We start from the raw sequence: 21,000 nt of genomic DNA, 5'->3' as shown, positions 1-21,000 counted from the left end.
GTAAGTTTACAGTGTTGTGCAGCTGTTACTGCATTGAATTTTTGAACATTTCCATCACCCTCAAAAGATTCCTTGTGCCAATTGGTAGTCACTCCTTGTTCCCACCTCAGCCCCTGATAACTGATAATCTACTTTGTCTCTTTGCCTTTTCTGGACATTACCTGTAAATGAAATTGTACAGAATATGTTCTTCAGTATGTGGCTTCTTTTTCCTGACATCTGTTGAGATGATAATGTTGTTCTTGTTCTTTGTTAATACGGTGCTGTGTGCTGTGCTGTGCTCAGGCTTTGTGACCCTGTGAACTGTAGCCCATCAGGCTCCTCTGTTCATGGTATTTTCCAGGCAAGAATACTGGAGTAGGTTGCTGTTTCTTGCTCCAGTTAATTAAATGGCAACCTACTCCAGTTAATTAATATGGTATTAATTAATTGATTTTCAGATATTAAACCAACCTTGCATTCTTGGAATAAAGCCTACTTGGTTATGGTGTGTAATCCTCTGTTGTGTGATTCAGTTTGCTGATACTTTATTCAGTGTCTATCCATGTCGTCCCATATATCAGCATTTCATTGCATTTTTATTGCTAAAGAGTATTTCATTAGATGGATATACCACAATTTGCCTATCCTTTTCCTGTTAATGGACATTTAGATTATTTCTACTTTCTGGCTGTTAAGAATAGCGCTGCTGGGAAGATTCATGTACAAGCCTTTGTGTGGGCGTGTGTTTATTTTCTCTTGGAAAGAGACCTGAGTGGAATTTCTGGGTTATGTGGTAAATTTATGTTTAACTTTTTAAGAAACTACCAGAATGGCTGTACCATATTACATTTCACCGTTAATGCATGAGGAATCTATTTTTTCTCATCCTTGCCATTTTGATTATAGTCTTTCTAGTGGGTGTGAAGTGATATCATTGTGGGTTCAATATGAATAGAATTCCATGTGCTATTAATCATTCATGTGTCTTTTGATGAAATGTGTATTCAGATTGTTTTTTTTCCTATGAAAAAATTGAGTTGTCTTCCTATTGATTTGTAAAAGTTGTTGTTTTTCTGGAGGCAGGTAGAGGGGCATGCTATGGCTTGTGAGATCTTAGTTCCCTGACCAGTGATTGAATCCAGGCCTTGGGAGTGAAAGTGTGGAGTTCTAACCACTAGGCAAGCTTGTGGAATTCCCTTACATGTGTTTCTGGTGTCATATTTAAGAAACCTTTGCCTAACCTAAGCTCATAAAAATATTTACTCCTGTGTTTTCTTCTAAGAGTTTTATAGTTTTAGCTCTCATATTTAGGCCTGTGATCCATGGGGTTGATTTCTTAATGAGTGGTTTTAATGTAAGAGTCTAAATTCATCTTTTTGTGGTTATTCATTTGTCCCTGTGCAATTTCTTGAGGGGGGGAACCACTTGCTTCTCACTTTTGACTTGCATTGGCACCCTTGTTGAATATCAGTTGACTACAAATGAGTTTTTTTTTTTCCTTCTGGAATCTCAGTTAGTTTCCATTGACTCATGATTTCCGTTGACATCATGCAAAGATGGGCACAATAATGGACAGAAATGGTAGGGATGTAACAGAAGCAGAAGATATTAAGAAGAGGTGGCAAGAATACACAGAAGAATTATACAAAAAAGATCTTCACGACCCAGATAATCACAATGGTGTGATCACTCACCTAGAGCCAGACATCCTGGAGTGTGAAGTCAAGTGGGCCTTAGGAAGCATCACTACGAAAAAAGCTAGTGGAGGTGATGGAATTCCAGTTGAACTATCCAAATCCTGAAAGATGATGCTGTGAAAGTGCTGCACTGAGTATGCCAGCAAATTTGGAAAACTCGGCAGTGGCCACAGGACTGGAAAAGGTCAGTTTTCATTCCAACCCCAAAGAAAGGCAATGCCAAAGAATGCTCAAACTACTGCACCATTGCACTCATCTCACACACAAGTAAAGTAATGCTCAAAATTCTCCAAGCCAGGCTTCAACAGTATGCGAACAGTGAACTTCCAGATGTTCAAGCTGGATTTAGAAAAGGCAGAGGAACCAGAGATCAAATTGCCAACATCCGTTGGATCATCAAAAAAGCAAGAGAGTTCCAGAAAAACATCTACTTCTGCCTTATTGACTACATCAAAGTAGTGGATCACGACAAACTGTGGAAAATTCTTGAAGAGATCGGAATACCAGACCATCTGACCTGCCTCCTGAGAAACCTGTATGCAGGTCAAGAAGCAACAGTTGGAACTGGACATGAAACAACAGACTGGTTCCAAATAGGGAAAGGAGTACGTCAAGGCTGTATATTGTCACCCTGCTTATTTAACTTATTTGTAGAGTACATCATTTAGAAACGCTGGACTGGATGAAACACAAGCTGGAATCAAGATTGCCAGGAGAAACATAAGTAACCTCAGATATGCAGATGACACCACCCTTATGGCAGAAAGTGAAGAAGAACTAAAGAGCCTCCTGATGAAAGTGAAAAACTAGAGTGAAAAAGTTGGCTTAAAACTCAACATTCAGAAAACTAAGATCATGGCATCCGGTCCCATCACTTCATGGCAAATAGATGGGGAAACAGTGACAGACTTTAGCTTTATGGGCTCCAAAATCACTGCAGATGGTGACTGCGGCCATGAAATGATGCTTGAAATGATGCTTGCTCCTTGGAAGAAAAGTTATGACCAACCTAGACAGCATATTAAAAAGCAGAAATATTACTTTGCGAGCAAAGGTCTGTGTAGTCAAAGCTATGGTTTTTCCAGTAGTCATATATGGATGTGAGATTTGGACTATAAAGAAAGCTGATCACTGAAGAATTGATGCTTTTGAACTGTGGTGTTGGAGAAGACATTTGAGAGTCCCTTGTACAGCAAGGAGATCCAACCAGTCCATCCTAAAAGAAATCAGTCCTGAATATTCATTGGAAGGACTGATGTTGAAGCTGAAACTCCAATACTTTGGCCACCTGATGTGAAGAACTGACTCATTTGAAAAGACCATGAAGCTGGGAAATATCAAAGGCAGGAGGAGAAGGGGATGACAGAGGATGAGATGATGACAGAGGATGGCATCACGGACTCAATGGACATGAGTTTAAGTAAACTCAGGGACTTGTGATGGACAGGGAGGCCTGGCGTGCTGCAGCCCATGGGGTCACAAAGAATTGGACACAAATGAGCGACTGAACTGATGCCAGTACCACAGTCTCTTGATAGCTGTAGCATTCTGGTAACATTTTGGAATTGGGAGGTATAAGTCCTTCAGTCCTGTTACCTTTTTCAAGGTTGTTTTGGTTTTCCTGGATCCTTTGCATTTCCATATAAATTTTAGGATCAGCTTGTTTTCATTTGTGAGAAAGTCACCTGTGATTTTGATGGAGATTGCATTGAGAATTGCTACCTTAACAATAAGTCTTGCAGCCAGTTAATATGGCTGTCTTTGCATTTATTTAGGTTTCTTATTTCTTTCAGCAATGCTTTGTAGTATTTAACGTGTAAGTCTTGCTCTATTAAATTCTAAATGTTTTTTTTTATATTGTGAATGAAATTATTTTCTTAATTTGGTATTTGGATTGTTAATTGCTACTATTAGAAATACACTATATTTGTGTGCATTGATCTTGAACTCTGCAACTTTGCTGAACTCATTATTTCTAGTTTTTTTGGTGTGAAGTTTTACGGATTATGTGAGATTGGGGCTTCCCTGGTGGTCCAGCAGTAAAGAACCCACCTGCCAGTCCAGGGACCAGGATCAGTCCCCGGGTCAGGAAGATCCCTTGCAGAAGGAAATGGCAACCCACTCCAGTATTCTTGCCTGGGAAGTCCCATGGACAGAGGAGCCTGGTGGGCTACAGTCCACAGGGTTGCACAGTCAGTGCGGCTTAGTGACTGAGCACAAGCACGTGGAAGATAATGGCATTTGTGAATAGGAAGTTTCACTTCAGCTTTCCAGTGTGAATACCTTTTATTTCTTTTCTTGTCAATATTGGCTACTAATAGTAGTAAGTGTGAACATCTTTGCCTTGTTCCTAATCTTAGGGGGAAAGCGTTCAGTCTTCCATGTTGTAGTATGTTGTTAGCTGCAGGAGGTCCCCTCTATTTCGGTTTAGTTTGTTGAGAACTTTTACTATAACTGTGTAGTGGCTACTATTAAAAACTTGTTCAGCATCCATTGACATGTTTGTTCTTTTTCTTATTAATGTGGATATTATGCTAATTGATTTTAAAATGTTAAACCAACCTTATATTCTTGGAATAAATTCTACTTGGTTGTGGTGTATAATCCTTTTTATTTGTTGTAGGATTCACTTTGTTGATGTTTTGTACAGGATTTCTGTATCTCTATTTGTGAGGGATATGATATGGTCTGTAGTTTTTTTGTGCCTTTTGGGGTATTTCTGGCCATAAAATGATTTGTGAGGTATTCCCTTTTCCTCTGTTCTCTGGAAGGTTTTGATAAAAATTTCTTCTTAAATATTTGATAAAATTCACATGGAAAGCCTTTTGGGCCTGATCTTTGCTTTGTGGGATGCTCTTCATAGAAATTTCTTCATATAGATCTGTTCAGATTTTCTGTTTCTTCTTGAGTTAATTTTTGTACTCTGTGTCTTTCTTAGGAGTTTGTCCATTTCATCATCTACGTTTTCCAAAGGTTTTCAGACTATTCCCTTGCAGTGCTTTGATTTCTGTATGATCAGTAGTGCTATCCCTCCCCACTGTAGTTTCTGATTTTAGGAATTTTGTTGTTGTTTATTTGTTTTGGTTAGTCTGGCTTAAAGATTTGTCAATTTTGTTGATTTTTTTTTTTTTTAATGAAAGCTAACTCTTTGTTTCATTGCTTTTTCTCTGTTTTTCTGGTTTTTAAAAATTTTATTTCTACTTCATAATTTCTTCCCTTCTTATTTTGGATTTAGTTTACTCTTAATATATTATTTTTTAGAGAACTAGATCAGTGTAACTTAGTTCACAACAGAAATTATTTACCTACTTCAAAGTGTAGCAGTAGTAATCTTTACTGATGTCATCTTGTTATGTGGTTTTCAGACTGTTTTACTAACTGATATTAAAGCAGAGCCAGTCTTTCTATCAAAGCAGGTTTATCATTCTTTCTAGCACATACATTAGATTTGATTATCTCTCCTTTTAGTTAAATTTAAATCAAAATTCTTTTTGTTCTTAATTTTTTGGCTGTCTTGTGCCCCCCAGGGATCCTGCCTATTGCCCCTGCATAAGGAGCATGGAGTCTTAACCACTGGACTTTCAGAAGTCCCTTAATGAAATTCATATTGAGTTAATTCATAGTGAAGAAAATTTTGGGCTTCCCAAAAGGGGTTCAGTGGTAAAAAAAAAAATCAGCCTGCAACGCAGGAGACGTAGGAGATTTGAGTTTGATCCCTGAGTTGGGAAGATTTCTTGGAAAAGGAAATGGTAACCTACTCCAGTATTCTTGACTGGAAAATTCCATGGACAGAGGAGCATGGCAGGCTACAGTCCGTGGGGTCTCAGAGTCAGACATGAATGACTGACTAAACACACATGCACGAACAAAATTTTAGAAACTGTTTTAAGCATTAGCAGAAATCTACTCTTAGAACGAGTCTCTTTTATCTACTTAAGAATATCTTTTGGAGAAGGAAATGACAAGCAACTCCAGTGTTCCTGCCTGGAGGATCTCATGGATGGAGGAGCCTGGCGGGCTACAGTCCATGGGGTTGCAGAGTTGGACACAACTGAGCATCTGAGCAAGAATATCTTTGCTCCAAAATCTCAGTGGTTTAAAACAGCAAAGGTTTGTTTGTTTCATATCACGTGTTTGTCATATGTTGACAGGGGTCTTAACTCATTGTAGTCACTCAAGGACCCAAGCTGACATAGTAGGTGATACTTCAAATGTTGTTGGTTTCAATGACTGAGGGAAAGAGAACTCTGGAAAATCTTGCCTGGCAGTTAAATGCTCTGGTTTGGACTTCCCTGGTGGCTCAAATGATAAAGACTCCGCCTGCAATGCAGGAGACCTGGGTTTGATCCCTGGGTCAGGAAAATCCCCTGGAGAAGGCAATGGCAACCACTCCAATATTCTTGCCTGGAGAATCCCATGGACAGAGGAGCCTGGTGAGCTACAGTCCATGGGGTCGCAAAGAGTCAGACACAGCTGAGAGACTAGCACTTGGAGGTGACACATACCACCTCATTGACCAGACCTCATCACAGGGCTGTGTACCCCACCACTTCCATGTGCTGAATGAGAGGGGAGCTGGAAATACTGGGTGTAAACAGCAAAGACTGCCATAGCACCCTAGCCTGGGTCATTATCACTGGATTGTCAGCTGCTTGCCGGGTCTCCTGGGCTCGCCTCTCTCGTGGCCATTCTGTTTACCTCTGTTCTGAATCTGAGCTCAGTGTTCTTACACTCGGTCCTAGTGCCACTGGCTTGGAGCCCCTCCAACATGCTTTGCTTTCTTTTGCCTCTTGGTCTTTGGTCATAATATTTCCTCTTAATAGAACTTTCTTTCTTATCTCCTTCCCTCTTTCCTTTGGTGAGCTCCTATTTCTCTCTCAGGTTTCAGCCTAAAAGTCCTTCCCACTTGCCAGTTTGTGTTCATTGTTTAGCCTTTGAATTCCCACAGCACTCCCTGTTCTGACAAAGCTGTTTGTGCTACTGTAATTGCATGATTGTGCGTGCTTAGTCTGCTCAGTCAAGTCTGATTCTTTGCAACCCTTTGGGCTGTAGTCTGCCAGGCTCCTGAGTCCATGGGATTTTCCCCATGGGAGATTCTCCAGACCAGAATACTAGAGTGGGTTGCCATGCCCTCCTCCAGGGGATCTTCCCGACGCAGGGATTGAACTTGCGTCTCCTGTGTCTCCTGCATTGCAGGCAGATTCTTTACCCACTGAGCCATGATTACCTGTTTGCTGTTGTAACCTAATCACTCTCACATAGAAGCACGCAATATGTATTTTTTGAACGAGTTAAATAAATTACAGAGTAAGGTAGGGAAAAGATAGTGTTCACGATCAAAAAGTCTGGTTATTAAAGGACCTGTATGCTTCCCATCTATGGCATGGACCCCAAGTTTTTCAATTTATGAAAATGTGGTTTTAACAATTGCTCAGAATTGCTCCTGGTTACCAAAATATTTTGTATATCTAAGTTTCAGAAGTCCTTTGAAAGTTGATTATGTGATTTGTGTTAGTTTCTAATGTTAGGAGAAAAATATAGAAAAATAAATACTCTAGGTACTTCCCTGGTGGTCTGGTGGTTAAGACTTGACCTTCCAGTGCAGGGGTGGGTGCAGGTTCGATCCCTGGTCGGGGAGCTAAGATCCTACATGCCTAGTGGCCCAAAACATAAACAGAAACGATATTGTAACAAATTCAATAAAGACTTGAAAATAAATAAATACTCTGGATAAGCGATTTCAGACTGGCATGTAGGGCTCTTTAAATTGAAAACGATATTTATTTTTCACTTCACATATCAAATTTTTTCTGTTTTGCCATAATTTTCAGTAGCTTCTTACTCTATTAAGTTGATGTGACGCATTTAGTGACAGGCTGTTGCTTCCATTTTTGTTGTTTTGAATAATGCTATTGTAAACATCTTTGTATCTTGAGTTTTTTTCTTTTGAACTAATTTCTCAGAATAAATTTCCAGAGGTGATGTTTCTGGCTTAAGGGCAGTTGTAGGGGTTAAAACCATACTTTGGTTTGCTCATGGCTTGTAGCGAAATAGTATCAGGGTTATAAAATTTAATACTATACAGCCTTTGGCATTTCAATAAATAAAACTGCCATATTAACAAGTGTTAAGTGGTCCTATCTTTTGACATTTTTAGCAGTTTTTTTGCATTGGGTATCTTAGTTCTTGAGAGTGTGAGTATGAGAGGCATAATGAAAGGACAAGCTTAAGACGTGAGATTAGGAGGTGTGCTAGTGAGTTTCAGTTTGAAAATAGCTTGTCTTAGATCATGAATTTCTTACTAAAGAGTAAGTTGGTTTTATGAAATGTGTATGCAAGTGTCCTTGTGACCTTGCTGAGTATTTTGAGTCTTTCACACTAATTCTACATAAAACTTAAGTCTTTAAAACTCTGAAAGTTGTCTGTAACTAACTAGAAAATACTGCTGCTTAATAAGTAGGGTCTTACATGTATATGGAAGTATTTTACTTTGGACCTAGATAAGCATTTTAAGTAGTGTTTTAATTACCAAAACACAATAACGACAGTACCGTTTTTTAGTCCACATGGTTTGTTTAGGTGTAAGTCGTTTTGGGATCATTAGCCTTTCTTTTGTTTTTCAGTTTACCTCTTAATGCTTCTTAGAATTGAATTCTAAGAATCTAATCCAGTTTTTGAAGTGTCATTTTAGTTTATTTTTAAAAATCTATTTATTTGGCTGCACTGTGCGGCTTGTGGGTTCTTAGTTCCCCAGCCAGAGATTGAACCCAGGCTCACGGTGGTGAAAGCGTCCAGTCCTAACCACTGGCCTATCAGGGAATTCCCTGAAGTGTCATTTTAAAACAGGTTGGTCAATTACTCACATTTGTCAAAGTTTTATTGTATATTTAATGAAGTGGATACAGACACAAAAAGTGCATATTTAGCTTGTTTTTCCCTTCTAGTAGAAATCTTTTAATTATTCATAGTCGATATTATAACAGCTGGTCTCAGAAATTTTTCTTTTTTTTTCTCAGTAGTTGAAGACTGTTTTCAGAGCTTTTGTTCATTCTGTGTAGAGTACTAGACCACTTCAGTTTCACGTTTTCTGATGTTGTCCATCATACTTCTAATAGGGTTTGGTTCGTTTTTCAAGTCTTTTACGGTTTTGTTTTTCACACAGCAGCAGCAATCAAGCACTTCATAAAGAAAAGCCAGCACCACTAAAGAAACCACTGTAAATATAAATAAAAGCAGAATGACAAAGCAGGCAGTGTTCCAGTTATCATGAAAAGGGTAGATTTTTTGAACTTGAAAACCAAGGTACTGATAAACAGAGGTAGTGGTTTCATTCCAGAGGCTGGAGCTCAGTGAGGCCATTCTTAGAGATTCTGCTTCTTATATCGCTCCTTTTAATCTATAGAAGGTAGAAAATGAATATATGTAACCAGACTCAGCGAATTTGTCAGTTAAAATCTCAGTTCTAAGATTTGTTAGTCAGTTTATATAGACTGCATGAATCTTCCTTATTTTCTGTCAGAATTAATACCAAAATGGTGTTCTTGAATTTTTCTATATTTCTGTTTATAGAGTATAAAATTCTATAAACCATACCATGTTTTTTTTTAAATATATATCACTTGTTAGACAAGTGTTTATCTTCAAGATTCATATATAGAAATCAACTGCTAATGGAGGGAGAAAAAAGGCAGCCGAATTGGTTTAAAATTTGACTAAAGCGGAAGTCACAGAACTGTTACCTAAAAGAAAAAAAAAAAAAGCAAAACCAAAACTTAGCATTTTAGAGTTGTGTTCTTCAAACTGCCCCCAGAAAAGCTTTTCTCATACCTTTGTAGATCCTTCTCACCTTCCTGGTTCAGTGTATTCTGTCTTAGTTCCACGCCTTTAAACTTCTGAGACAGGTGATGTAAAACAGGAACTAATGGCTGAGTGAAAAATAATAGAGAAAGAAAAGCCAAATAATGAGTTTTCAGAATAAGGGTAATATAATTTTAGATTAAAGTTGCCTATGAAGAGACCTTAATCTTAGGATTTTTTTTTTTTTTATATATATATATTTATATATATACATGCATATGATAGTCTTAAATATTTCATAATTCTTAAATGGCCTATGGACAGGAATAGTTAAGGAAAAAAAACAGGCAGATTCAGCATTCCACAGGTATGTATTGCTAAATTTTTATTCCATTTCACAAAATTAGCCAGGGAGTTAAAGTTTCACTATTCTTGCATTGAGCTTTGCTCCTGTTGACCTGATACTGGTTGGGCCTTAAGTGGGACCATAAGGATTGAAGATCTGATAGTATTAAAAATAAAAAATGACTTTTTATTATCTTAATCTTCAAAGATAATCTTTTTAAGCTTTTTGAAAGAAGTTCTAAAATACATAAATACTAAGAAACTTTGAAATGAGAGGAGAAAACCCCAGAGTTCCACTTCCCTAATTCAGTGACTGTTGTCAGATTGTATGCTTTCTTTTAGGAAAGAAATGAATTATTTAGTGTGGGGTTTTTTTTTTGCTACATAGTTGTAAGTAGACTTTTATTCTTGTAAATAAGTGTTTATTGATTACCTGCTGTGTAGTAAATACTTTTCTAAGTGCTAGAAATAACGTGTGTGTGAGAGTATGTTTCATTTATAGACAATTTCAAGGTAGTGTGAAAGTGTGTGATAAATACCCCCATACTTATAATGCAGCTTCATTTCTCAACTCTTGGCCAGTCTATACCTCTGCCCACTTCCATCCCATGGAATATTTTGAGGCAGATTCCAGACATCATGTCACTTCATCTAGGAATATTTCAGTATGTATATATTTAGAGGTGAGGACTCTGTTTTTAAATATAACTGCAGTATCATTTTCAAAAAAGATTAAAGCTTAAACCCCTTGCCCCCTCCAATGTAACAGTTTAATTCCTTAGATTTCTCTGTTTTCCTTATAAATATAACTTTAAAACTTTGCTGTTAATAAACTAATATTTTCTAAGCTTTTTTTTTTTCTTTTCTTTTTTAAATCTGATTTGCTTGGCAAGTCGTTTCATCTCTGGATAGACTTGGTTCCTTCCTTTCTTCTTTCATGTATTTGAAGGTTAAATTGATGATCTGAGGGCAAAAGTAAAGGTTCAAGTTCATTTCTTCTTGTTGGATTTAAGAATCCTTCCGTTTTATGATGCTTGGTGACCTTTCATCTTGAAATGAGAGACAGGAGGCTAATGGACAGTAATTGAATCAATTGCTTATGGGAGATACAAAAATACACTGTCTGGCCCATGGGTATCTGATAACTTACAGTTTTGTGGTGGTTACTGTTTAGTCCCTTAGTTGTGTTCTACTCTTTGATTTGTTACCCCTATTCTTTGCGACTGTAGCCTGCCTAGGCTCCTCTGTCCAGTGGGATTTCAGACTATGTCAGGAGACCCAGCCTTTCAAAGTTACTTTTCTATCTTTTGGTTTTTTCTTTTCCAAGTACACCCTAGGAGAAGGCAGGGTTTCTGCATTGCACAGCTCCAGGGAGTATCAGTCACGTCCTGTGTGTGGCGGGTGCCTTTCAGATAGAATACAGTGTACGCTGGGGTTGTGCAGTGTGAAGGTCCTGATAGCCTACCCTTCCTCCTCTGCATGGTCACTGCCTCTGATCTTAGCACCTTTTACACAAATAGTCAAGTAACCTATAGAAGCTAACTCAGAGACAAAAGTTACCTCCTTTTGACCCAGCCTTGCTGATAGAGTAGTGTCATGTATGCGTGTGCACAAATGCCTGAGTAATGAAAAAAAAATCCTTTTGGATTTTTAGTACTGCTAAAATGCAGATATTCCTTGGAGGGGTAACACAGATTGTTAGTTATTTTTGCTTCAGTATGAATGAGTTTTAGGTTCTTTTTGAAAAGCAGAGCGAATAGAGGAGAGGGAGAGGAAGAAGATGAAGGCCTTGGGGAAATCGGGGTAAGGGTGTCTTATGTGGATGCGTAAAAACAGGGAGAATTGCCTGAGCCCGATCTAGTAATTTTACCTTGGCCCGCCTAGGCCTCTCCAGCACAGAGAAAAGTATTCCGTAGGCCTTTCAGGTTGTGATTCCTTTATAAAATTTGGAAATTTCGTTTGAAATGTCTAAATCTGACATGAGAACTGACTGCAGGGAGAATCACGGCAGGGGAGGGAGGAAGGAGCAGAGTGAGGCAGTTTCCTCGTTTTACCTCTCAGATTTAACCTATCCTGATCATTAACTTAAACTTCTGTTTTTCATGACTGATTTCAGAAACGTTATCCTAGCAATTTTAAATTAAAAAATATCATTTATAATCTTATCTCCCTAACATATCAAACTTTTAATTTTTTTTTTCCTCCTAGAAATTGGCTGTGTAAAATGTATAAGTCATGCCTGGTTGAAATTATGCTGAATTTACTCCTTTGTATTTTAATTTATTTTGAGTAACTCTTCTAAAATTTGTGGATAGAGAGGGGAGAAATTATAGAGACTTAATAATTAAGTTATTATTTCAAAATGGAATTTTAGAATGATTAGAAAGTTGGCTTAAGGAACTTTGTATTCTGTTTATTTTTGAGGTACAAGTGAACTGCTTAAAAATTTTTCGGGTCCCCTTCTCCCTTTAAAAAAGAAAAAAAGAGAGCGGGAGGGAGGGAAAGAGATGGAATGGGAGAGATGAGGAGAGGAGAGAAGGGGGCAGAGAGACACACACGACATTCACTTACTTGAGGCTGACTTGTACCTGTCATTAAACTGTTCTACTGGTTACATTAATACAGTATAGTCACACAATCGAATGTTATGTGTGAATGCGCAACTGTAGTGACCCAGAAAGATCTTTAGGATATGTTGTTAACTGAACAAAGTGCAGGCCAGTATGTGGAGGAAAAAGGGAAATAATATGTATTTTTAGTTACTTGTATCTGCACAGGAATCTTGGGGATATACACAAATTAATAACAATGATTACTTGTGGGGTTGGTTGGAGAGTAGAGTCAGGTGATAGGGATGTGTGTGAAACTTGTCAAGGTGTACCTTGTTATAATCTTTTGGTTTTTGAACCATTTGAATTTAGTTATTCAAAGCTAAAAGTATTCCTTGCCTTCGGCTTTTAACAGTTTATTGTGTTTAGATTACTTCTAAAACAGAATCAGTGACTGATTAGATTGCATACTTTATCCACATGCAAACATGCTTATAATAATTATTCTTGGAATGGTGACTATGGATAGACGTGTATGCCACCTCCAAGGGTACCTGTAAGTTTTTTGCCATGTATCTAAGCAGTTTCCAGAGTACATACATAGCAGGTTTATGTTGTGAATGATGACAGTTTGCCATCTGTGAATGTGTTGATTAACTGATGAGCAGCTCAGAACATTCACCCTTTAGTTAGCTTCTGGGCATAACCTGGAAAAAGTAAACCCTGTAATACAGATTTATTTTCCACCTTACATGTAATGTGGTTTATTCTTTCATAGTACACTAAAACTCTAATAATTTTGTGTGTTTAGGTTAAAATCTAAATTGTTGATGAATTAGACATAATTAGATATGTATGCAGAGGGGCTTCCCAGGTGATACTAGTGGTAAAGAACCTGCCTGCCAATACAGGAGACATAAGAGACATGGATTTGATACCTGGGTTGAGAAAATCCCCTGGAGGAGGGCATAGCAGTCCACTTCAGTATTCTTGCCGGGAAAATCTCATGGACAAAGCCGCCTGGTGGGCTACAGTCCATAGGGTCGCATGGAGTCGGAGACGACTGAAGCGACTTAGCACGCACGCGGGTATGTAGAAAGTCATTTACCGATAGGATTTTCTTGTATTGTGATACTGTTTTTGAAATTAAAATGTTAATTTATATGAAGCAAATGCTGTAAACATGCCTTAGAGAAAGTGAGAGAGAACAGTCAAAGGTGGGAACAGTCTGTTATACATATATATATATACAATTATATAGATAATTTTTAGTTTTTTAAAATATAAATTCCCTTCACCTAGTTTTCCTCCCATTTTAAGGCCCTAGTGAGATATTTATGGGTATAGGACTTAGAACTGTTCTGGTGCCCTTGAATTGCCAGATCGAAATAAAGTTAGGCTTTTATTCTATTTATGGAAAAGCCCTTGAATTGAATTTTCTGGTGCCTTTAAAAGCATATCCCTTTGAAATATGATCGATTAATCATAATAGCTTTACATATAGACTAGCTCACCCAACTCTGGAGATGTCTGGGGTAAGCCATGTATCTAGTTAGCTGGGTGAAATGGCAGTGAGCCTCCATCCGTATAACTACAGACAGTTACCAGCAAGATGTAGGCTGATTGTAGCGTTAAGACAGTTTGGGAGGCAGGAGTTTATGTCTGAAGTTTGAGTTACGAGTTAACTGTTCTATTTGACAGTTATTTTTATTTGATCTGAGACTGTTTTTGAGCTCTCTTACTTTCGGTAGCAAGCAAGAATATTTCCTAAGCAATTAACCACATTGTACTGAGTCTGGAGAAATCTTCTTTCAGCAACCTTTGGGTTTGTAGGGGATACTTTTCTCATGCTGGCAGAACACTGATTATTATAGAAGGAATAAAAATTATGAAAAAAAAAAAACTTTCAAGTTCAAAATAGATTTACCAGCAAAGAAAAGGGCAAAAGTTGACTCTTTAGGTCAGTATATATAGGTAATATTTTAGAACTCTAGCATTTACTAAATAGTTAAATTTTCATGCTTGAATATTTCAAATTCATATAGGATTTGAAATTTGGTCAGCAAGTTGATAGTAATTCTGAGTAGATATGAATGATGGCTCTGAGCTATGAAACTAATCTTATTACCTCAAAAGGTACCCTCCTCCCTCCCTTAACCAATTCTTCTTAGGACATATTTTCATTTTAAAATGTAGTTTCTCAAAAAGACTTACTGTGTATTTATTTTTGAAGATTAGTTTAAGAATAACTCTAACATTATATTGAAATACTGTGATAAATACATATTTCTGTGGCATCTAAAAATTAAACATTAGATTTTTATTTAATAATAGCATGACTTATACGCTACAGTAATACAGACTTTAAAATTTGACTGTAGGAAATTATTTTAATTAAAATGTATGAAAGTCTAAAGCTCTAGCTCTGAAAATCATCTCATTGCTTACAGTATAATGCAACCTAGTAAACGGTACTTTTGTGGTCTTTTTATTTTTATGTAAAAATCACAGTGTGATTATTGGCCTTCTCTGCATGTACACTTAAATAAAACAATTTTGAATATATTCTCATATTTTCTAAAATATAACAAACTTTAATATAAATGCTTTAAATTTGTATGTATAATCAGAAAGCTTTAGTCCTGGATTTGCTTTTAGTCTAGATTCTTCTTTAAGAAAAATCCTTTGTTAAGACAGAGCAAACTGCTGAAATGAAATAGCTCAGAGAAAATTAAATTTGCAAGTAATCTCTTAATATCAAATGCATATGGCTTACTCTAAGGTCTGGATATAGATCAGGTTCATAGAAAATGTCCTGAATTTTCCATTAAGGCACAGATGGTAAGGGTGCTTGTCAAATAGCAAAGGCAGTCTTCATATTTTCATAATAAAATCCTACCAGACAATGAAAAGAATAGAGGTTTTTTGGTCTTCAGTAGGAACAAAGCTTTCTGCTTGGGCTTTATGGTAAAATATTTATATTGTATGATAAGAACATGTATTATTAAATGAAAAGATCTCAGAAACCTACCTCTCGTCTGAAAGGCTGCAGTTGAAGCGATGGTATCGTCTGTTTGTAGTGCAGTCCAGTGCACAGCTAAGATGGAGCTGCACTTCTATTGGCTGAACCACAGGGCAGCTGACAGTTTCCTCTATGTTCATTTGCATTAAGTCCTGCCACCCTGAGTAAATCATTCATAAACTTGACTAGAGCGGACTGTGTTCTCAACTGTCACCCCCTCTTTAGGCCTAATTTTTTTGTTGTTTTTAAGCTAAATTGCTGCGTAAGAATTTGTGAGTTAGTAACAAATTGATGATTCCTTAGTGTTTAGCTGTAGAATTTCTGATCCTTCAGTGATTATTTAAGTGCTCAGGCTAGAAGCTAATCTCAAGAGAGGCAGTAACCTGGGAAACCAGCAGTCCAGGTTCTCCAGTGTGGTGTTTCCTCCACAAATTGTGCATAGACTCTCATAAATGATATTCTCTTTTCTCTTCTTTCAACTTGCCATTTATATGAACCTGACTCTTGGAAGTGATTATTTCCATGTGGTAGTTTGCTTTGTATGAAATTCCAAGGGAGAAGAAAAAGAAAAAAGGTTTTTGTCTCTACTAATTGGGAGAGGGTTAACTTTGGTAGGTACATCAGCGATACTAAAAAAAATCGTCTGTGAAAGTTAAATTGCAAAAGAACCCTCAGTTGGATGTTTATAGAGATAGAATGATGTTTTTATTGTGGTTTATTAGAGTTGTGGTCTAAGTGTAACGGTCAAGGTTTTTATTTGTGAGAGTGGCTATTAGAACAGCAGCCGATTGGGTTAGTGCTTGCTGTGTAGACTTCTTTTTTAAAATTTTGAATAAGTCACATTTGTTTCTAAGACCAGTAGAGGAGTATGTGGAAATAATCTTATTACGTTCATTTGTTCAGTCTGCTAATATTTATTACACTGGAGACCTTGTGGTAAACAAAACTGTATATGCTTCACGATTGCTTATTACCTGCATGGTGCTTAACCTTAGCATATTGTCCTTAGCTATTATTCATAGTCTTCCCAGTTGTTTATTTAGTATTATAGGATGACTGTATTACTTTAATAAGAATTCACTAAATATGTATTTATGAATTTCTGTATTCTGAAAAAATATCCAGTTGGAAATGGAATAATTGTGTTAAATGCTAACTAATGATTCTTATACCAGGCACATCACAGTTTACCACTGGATTGGAATCTTTAGTCTGCCACTTATTAGTCTGTTTTCTTATGTTTAAAATGAGACAGTAAAAACCTCTTAAATAGGATTTCTGGGAGGGATTAAATGAGAAAACCATTTTAGCATGATTATTGGCAGTAGTCAGTGTTCAGTGAAGGTTAGTTGCTGTTGTTGGTTATGAGTGTCCTGAACACCTTGGGAAAATGAACTACATAGGAAGTAATTCATAATTGAAATAGCAAATGTGAAGGCACACCTGTAAGGCATTCTTAATGTTATTTCAGAAAACATAAAGTAGACTTTAATGTGTCAATTAAGTTTCATTAAAGTTGTAGCAGTTATTCTTGAAGGAAAATTGCATATGAGGTTTCATTTTAGTCTAAAAAAATGATACTCAATAAAGCCTTTTCACTAACTAATCTCAGAGGAATATTATGCTGCCTTCTAGAAGCTGTTCTTTTGGATCTCTGACAGTTGTTCCATTTGACTTGCGGTTATTCTAATGCATTCTTTTGTTTAAATTATTATTACCAAACTGGTGCCAGAAATTGACTCTCTCCGCTTTTATTTAACCTCTTCCATTGTGGATCAGCCACATGGGAACTTCATAGCATGTGATCTGATTCCTTGCTAATAGAATGGGTACTTCTAAAATGTCTTCCTAGTATTTACAGTGAATTTTTCACTCTTGCTACCTATGATCTATAGAATGCATTTGTGATGCAATGGTAGCATTCGGATTTCTGCCTGTAAATATGCAACAGAATGGTATATGTTCTGAACCAAATGATCTATGTAAATTGCTCCTTATATCATGCTGCCATCATTTTAAAGTCTGCATGTTTATACAGTGGTACTGCTTACATTTTTTATTCCAATATATCTCTGAAGTTGACTTTAAAATAGTTATGGGATCATACTTTTTATTAATTCCCATTGATCAATACCTATTTGTTTTATTTTGATAAGCAGAAATTGATGTAATTGGTGATAAATTGAACTTTTTATCCCGTAGTAATCTACTCACTTCTCATGGTTTTAAGGTTGTTAGAAAAGCACTATGGATCAGATTGTGATTTGTATTGTCCTCTTGTTTAAAAAACCTTACTTTTAATTTTGGAGGAAATCTAGTCAGACTTAAGGAAGGAGTGAGATAAAGGTACTTATAAAAGAAATACATTTTAATGCTTTGGGAGTATTTGTACTTTGTTTCCATCCTCAGAAAATAGTTACTACACATGCAAAGATTTTGAATTTGTCACCAAAATTTCATAGGGTGGAGTTTTCTAGATAGAAGAACTCAATAAATATTTTACCAGATTTAAAATCATTTTAGCTGCTTAAAAGTAGATAATCACATCTACTATGAAAATGTTGTAATTGTTTTTTGAACTTCATTTTCAGATCATAGCAATGGATCATTTAATTTGAAAGCTCTATCAGGAAGCTCTGGATATAAGTTTGGCGTTCTGGCTAAGATTGTGAATTACATGAAGGTAAGTACTTTTCTCAACTAACAAAAATTCTTTTGGTTTTGCTTGGAAGAGGGGGATTGGAATTTTCAGAAGTAAATTTGTATATACATGTCAAAATTTATCAAATTGTATGTTTCAATATGTGGTTTTTGTATGCCTATTATACCTCAGCAAAACTAAAAAAATATTTAACGCTTCAAGCTTTTTACGTTATAGCAAGTTAGCTTTGCAGTGAGTCATCTAAGTATATTTTATTTACATTGCAGAGCGGTAGTTGAAGTACACAGTGTGAGCCCACCATTTCACTTAATAAAATTGTGCTCACGCAGTAGAGATAGCCACCTCTTAATTAGTCAATACCTGTTGGCAAAACCAATGAAAAAATGTGAATGATTTACAGGATCTTCCACTGATGGTGAGAAGTGAAAAACACTGTACAGTTCAGGGAGATGGTAGTGGTGGCTTTTCTACATCTTGGAGGGGGAAAATCAAGATTTACGGAGGGTCTTAGAAAAGCTTTGACTTCAAAAGGATTAGAATTTAATGTTTGATGGGAGATTTAGTATTTTTTGAAGTAGATTTTGAAGTTTTAATGATATAACATTTTGGCTTTACTAAAAATTCTGAACCCGAACTTACTGTATCAAAGTGAAATTTCATTTAGCTAAAATGGTTAAGTGATTTCAGATTTAACCTCTTTGTCTGCCAAACTCATATTCTGTTTAGTTACTACTTGCACCTCTTGAAAAATGTCATGGAAAATACTACCGATATTTTTGTTGTTATTTCATGTTTTAGCTGTTTGTTCTTTAGTATATAAATCAGATTTATGTGAAGGCTTTTCTTTCGTAATTTGAGAACTTGGTATCTGTCTGGCTATATCTGAAATCTGTGGTTTGTATTTGATTTTTGGTAGAAATCTGTAATTTCCCATTATTGAGTAATATACTCTCATAATTAATATTCATTAATTCCATCCATCCATTCCCCCACATGGTAAATAATTATTAAAACCTACTGTATCCTGTTAGGGGCAGCAGAGAATAAGGTGGTTAGGTAGCATTACCAGCTCTGTGAACATGAATCTGAGCAAACTCCAGGAGCTACTAGAGGACAGAAAAGCCTGCTGTGCTGCAGTCCCTGAGGTCACAGAGTTGCACATGACTCTGCCGCTGAACAATACTGTATGCTAATTATGGCACGAATAGTATGAATGCCCAGACGAATATATGCCCTTGAGGCTATCAGCCTTTTGAGGGAGACTGACATTTAAATCTCATGTTTTCGGTATCCTGCTAAAACAGTTTTCATTTTATAGCTTTGTTAATCTAGAACAGCGATCTTAAAATTTTTACTCAAATGTTCCCTGAAACAGTTTTGAAAAACTGTGTGTTCCTTTGCACATATTTGAATTGATAAGTATAATTTTTCAGCAGAATTTTTGTTTAAATGAAATACAGTCGCCCCACTCCAGTGTTCTTGCCTGATAGAAAGAGTCGGACACGACTAAGTGACTGACTTTTCACTTTCACAATTTATATTAGTTTCAGGTGTGTGACAATGATTCGGATGGGTTTCCCATCATAGGGTGCTTACTGTAAGATACTGAGTAAAGTGCCCTGTGCTGTACAGTAGGTCCTTATTGTTTATCTGTTTTGTATATGATAGTGTGTATCTGTTGACCCCAAACTCCTGTTACTCCCTGCCCACCTCCCCGCTGCCCACTGTGTTCCGCTTTGGCAACCGTAAGTTTGTTTTCTGTGTCTCAGTCTATTTCTGTTTTAACAAAAGTGTACATAGTGACACAGGGTGAAATTGCTGGCATATTTCAATATTTTAAATAAAATATAGCACTCTTAAATTTATCTTAGGGACTCTAAATGCCATTTTTTTAAAATATAAAAACAAACTTGAGTGGTTGGAAATTTTAATTATTTTCCCTTTCAGCTTGTATGGTAGTTCTGTTACTCCTGCCAAATTTTATGCAAGTTTTACATATTTTAGTGTTCAGGAATCTTCTGTTGATCATCTGTCAAACTCCTTTGTCACAGCCCTATGTATATGCAATAAGGGATGTTTTCCCTATGACCATAAGACGTAGATATTTTCTGGTTTGAGTTATAATTATTCTTACCACATAGGTGCTTGGAATAACATAAATACATAAAAATTTTGATTAAAATGCACTTTGTATATAATAATTATACAACAGAAATCCATTTTTAATGAAATAAATGGAGCTGTCTTTCTCCAGTGGTTCTTGTATCTGGAAATAATATTTATTAATAGAATGAAATAGGATTTGACATCAATTTCTGGTCTTATTTTGAGATTTTGTAGTGCTGAAAAATAAAAATGTTGATATAAATATGTTCATTCTAATAGACATTTTGTGGTAGAAAAGCTTCCAAGCTGTGTGCCAAAAATCACATAGTGACTTATCATCAAGCATTTCTCAGTTGACAGTTCTATTAATAATTAGGTCCTCCTTCAGTTTTGTTGAATGCAGAAGAATGGGAATCACCTAATTAGCCAAATAATTTGTTACCTTGTCCTTAACCATTTGTTTAGTTCTACGATGTATGTCAAAAAAGTTTTACCAAGACTCAGTAAATAAGTAATTATATCAGTTTCCTCCTCTTCTCTGTTTAGGCACTTTTGTTAATCTCATATATTCAGAAGCAGTTGAAAAATAAAAATATTAGTTTCAACAGTTTTACCAATGCAATTTTTAATGAAATATTTTTATGTTTATAAATACATCTTTGCCAAAGCTGTCATGTTGAAGGTATAGCATATTCAATTTCTGGAAATTTTTTCTTGGTTAATAAAACTAGTTTCCACTGTCGGGCCAACTGTATATATCAAACTTATTTTTTATCATTAAATGTCTTTTACTGTTGTTTTATTCAGTTGCTCAGTCGCCCAGCACTGTGTGACCCCATG

At 36.3% G+C, this 21,000-nt stretch overlaps 2 protein-coding genes across 4 annotated transcripts in view; one reads left to right on the top strand and one right to left on the bottom strand.

Annotated features, from left to right (window-relative positions):
• Positions 1-21,000, top strand: part of GTF2E2 (general transcription factor IIE subunit 2) — an 80,300-nt gene that overhangs the window by 5,375 nt on the left and 53,925 nt on the right. For both annotated transcript variants that reach the window (XM_061404397.1, XM_061404398.1), the window contains exon 3: positions 17,984-18,075. In XM_061404397.1, the coding sequence (XP_061260381.1) occupies positions 17,984-18,075 (92 nt within the window). The remainder of the gene's footprint in view (positions 1-17,983; positions 18,076-21,000) is intronic.
• SMIM18 (small integral membrane protein 18) lies at positions 8,539-15,483 on the bottom strand. 2 transcript variants are annotated; one of them, XM_061404401.1, is made up of 4 exons: positions 15,402-15,476; positions 13,309-13,504; positions 9,526-9,604; positions 8,539-9,075 (listed from the first exon to the last, which is right to left on the bottom strand). In XM_061404401.1, exon 4 carries the CDS (start codon positions 9,036-9,038, stop codon positions 8,742-8,744), a length of 297 nt encoding a protein of 98 aa, XP_061260385.1. In that variant the 5' UTR covers positions 9,039-9,075; positions 9,526-9,604; positions 13,309-13,504; positions 15,402-15,476; the 3' UTR covers positions 8,539-8,741. The 2 variants fall into 2 exon arrangements, with proteins under 2 accessions (XP_061260385.1, XP_061260384.1); XM_061404400.1 differs by lacking the exon at positions 13,309-13,504 and having other exon boundaries at positions 15,402-15,483.

The sequence above is a fragment of the Bos javanicus genome, chromosome 27 (genome assembly GCF_032452875.1).
Source record: "Bos javanicus breed banteng chromosome 27, ARS-OSU_banteng_1.0, whole genome shotgun sequence".
Taxonomy (NCBI): Eukaryota; Metazoa; Chordata; class Mammalia; order Artiodactyla; family Bovidae; genus Bos; species Bos javanicus.
This window is presented reverse-complemented; position numbering and strand designations above follow the sequence as displayed.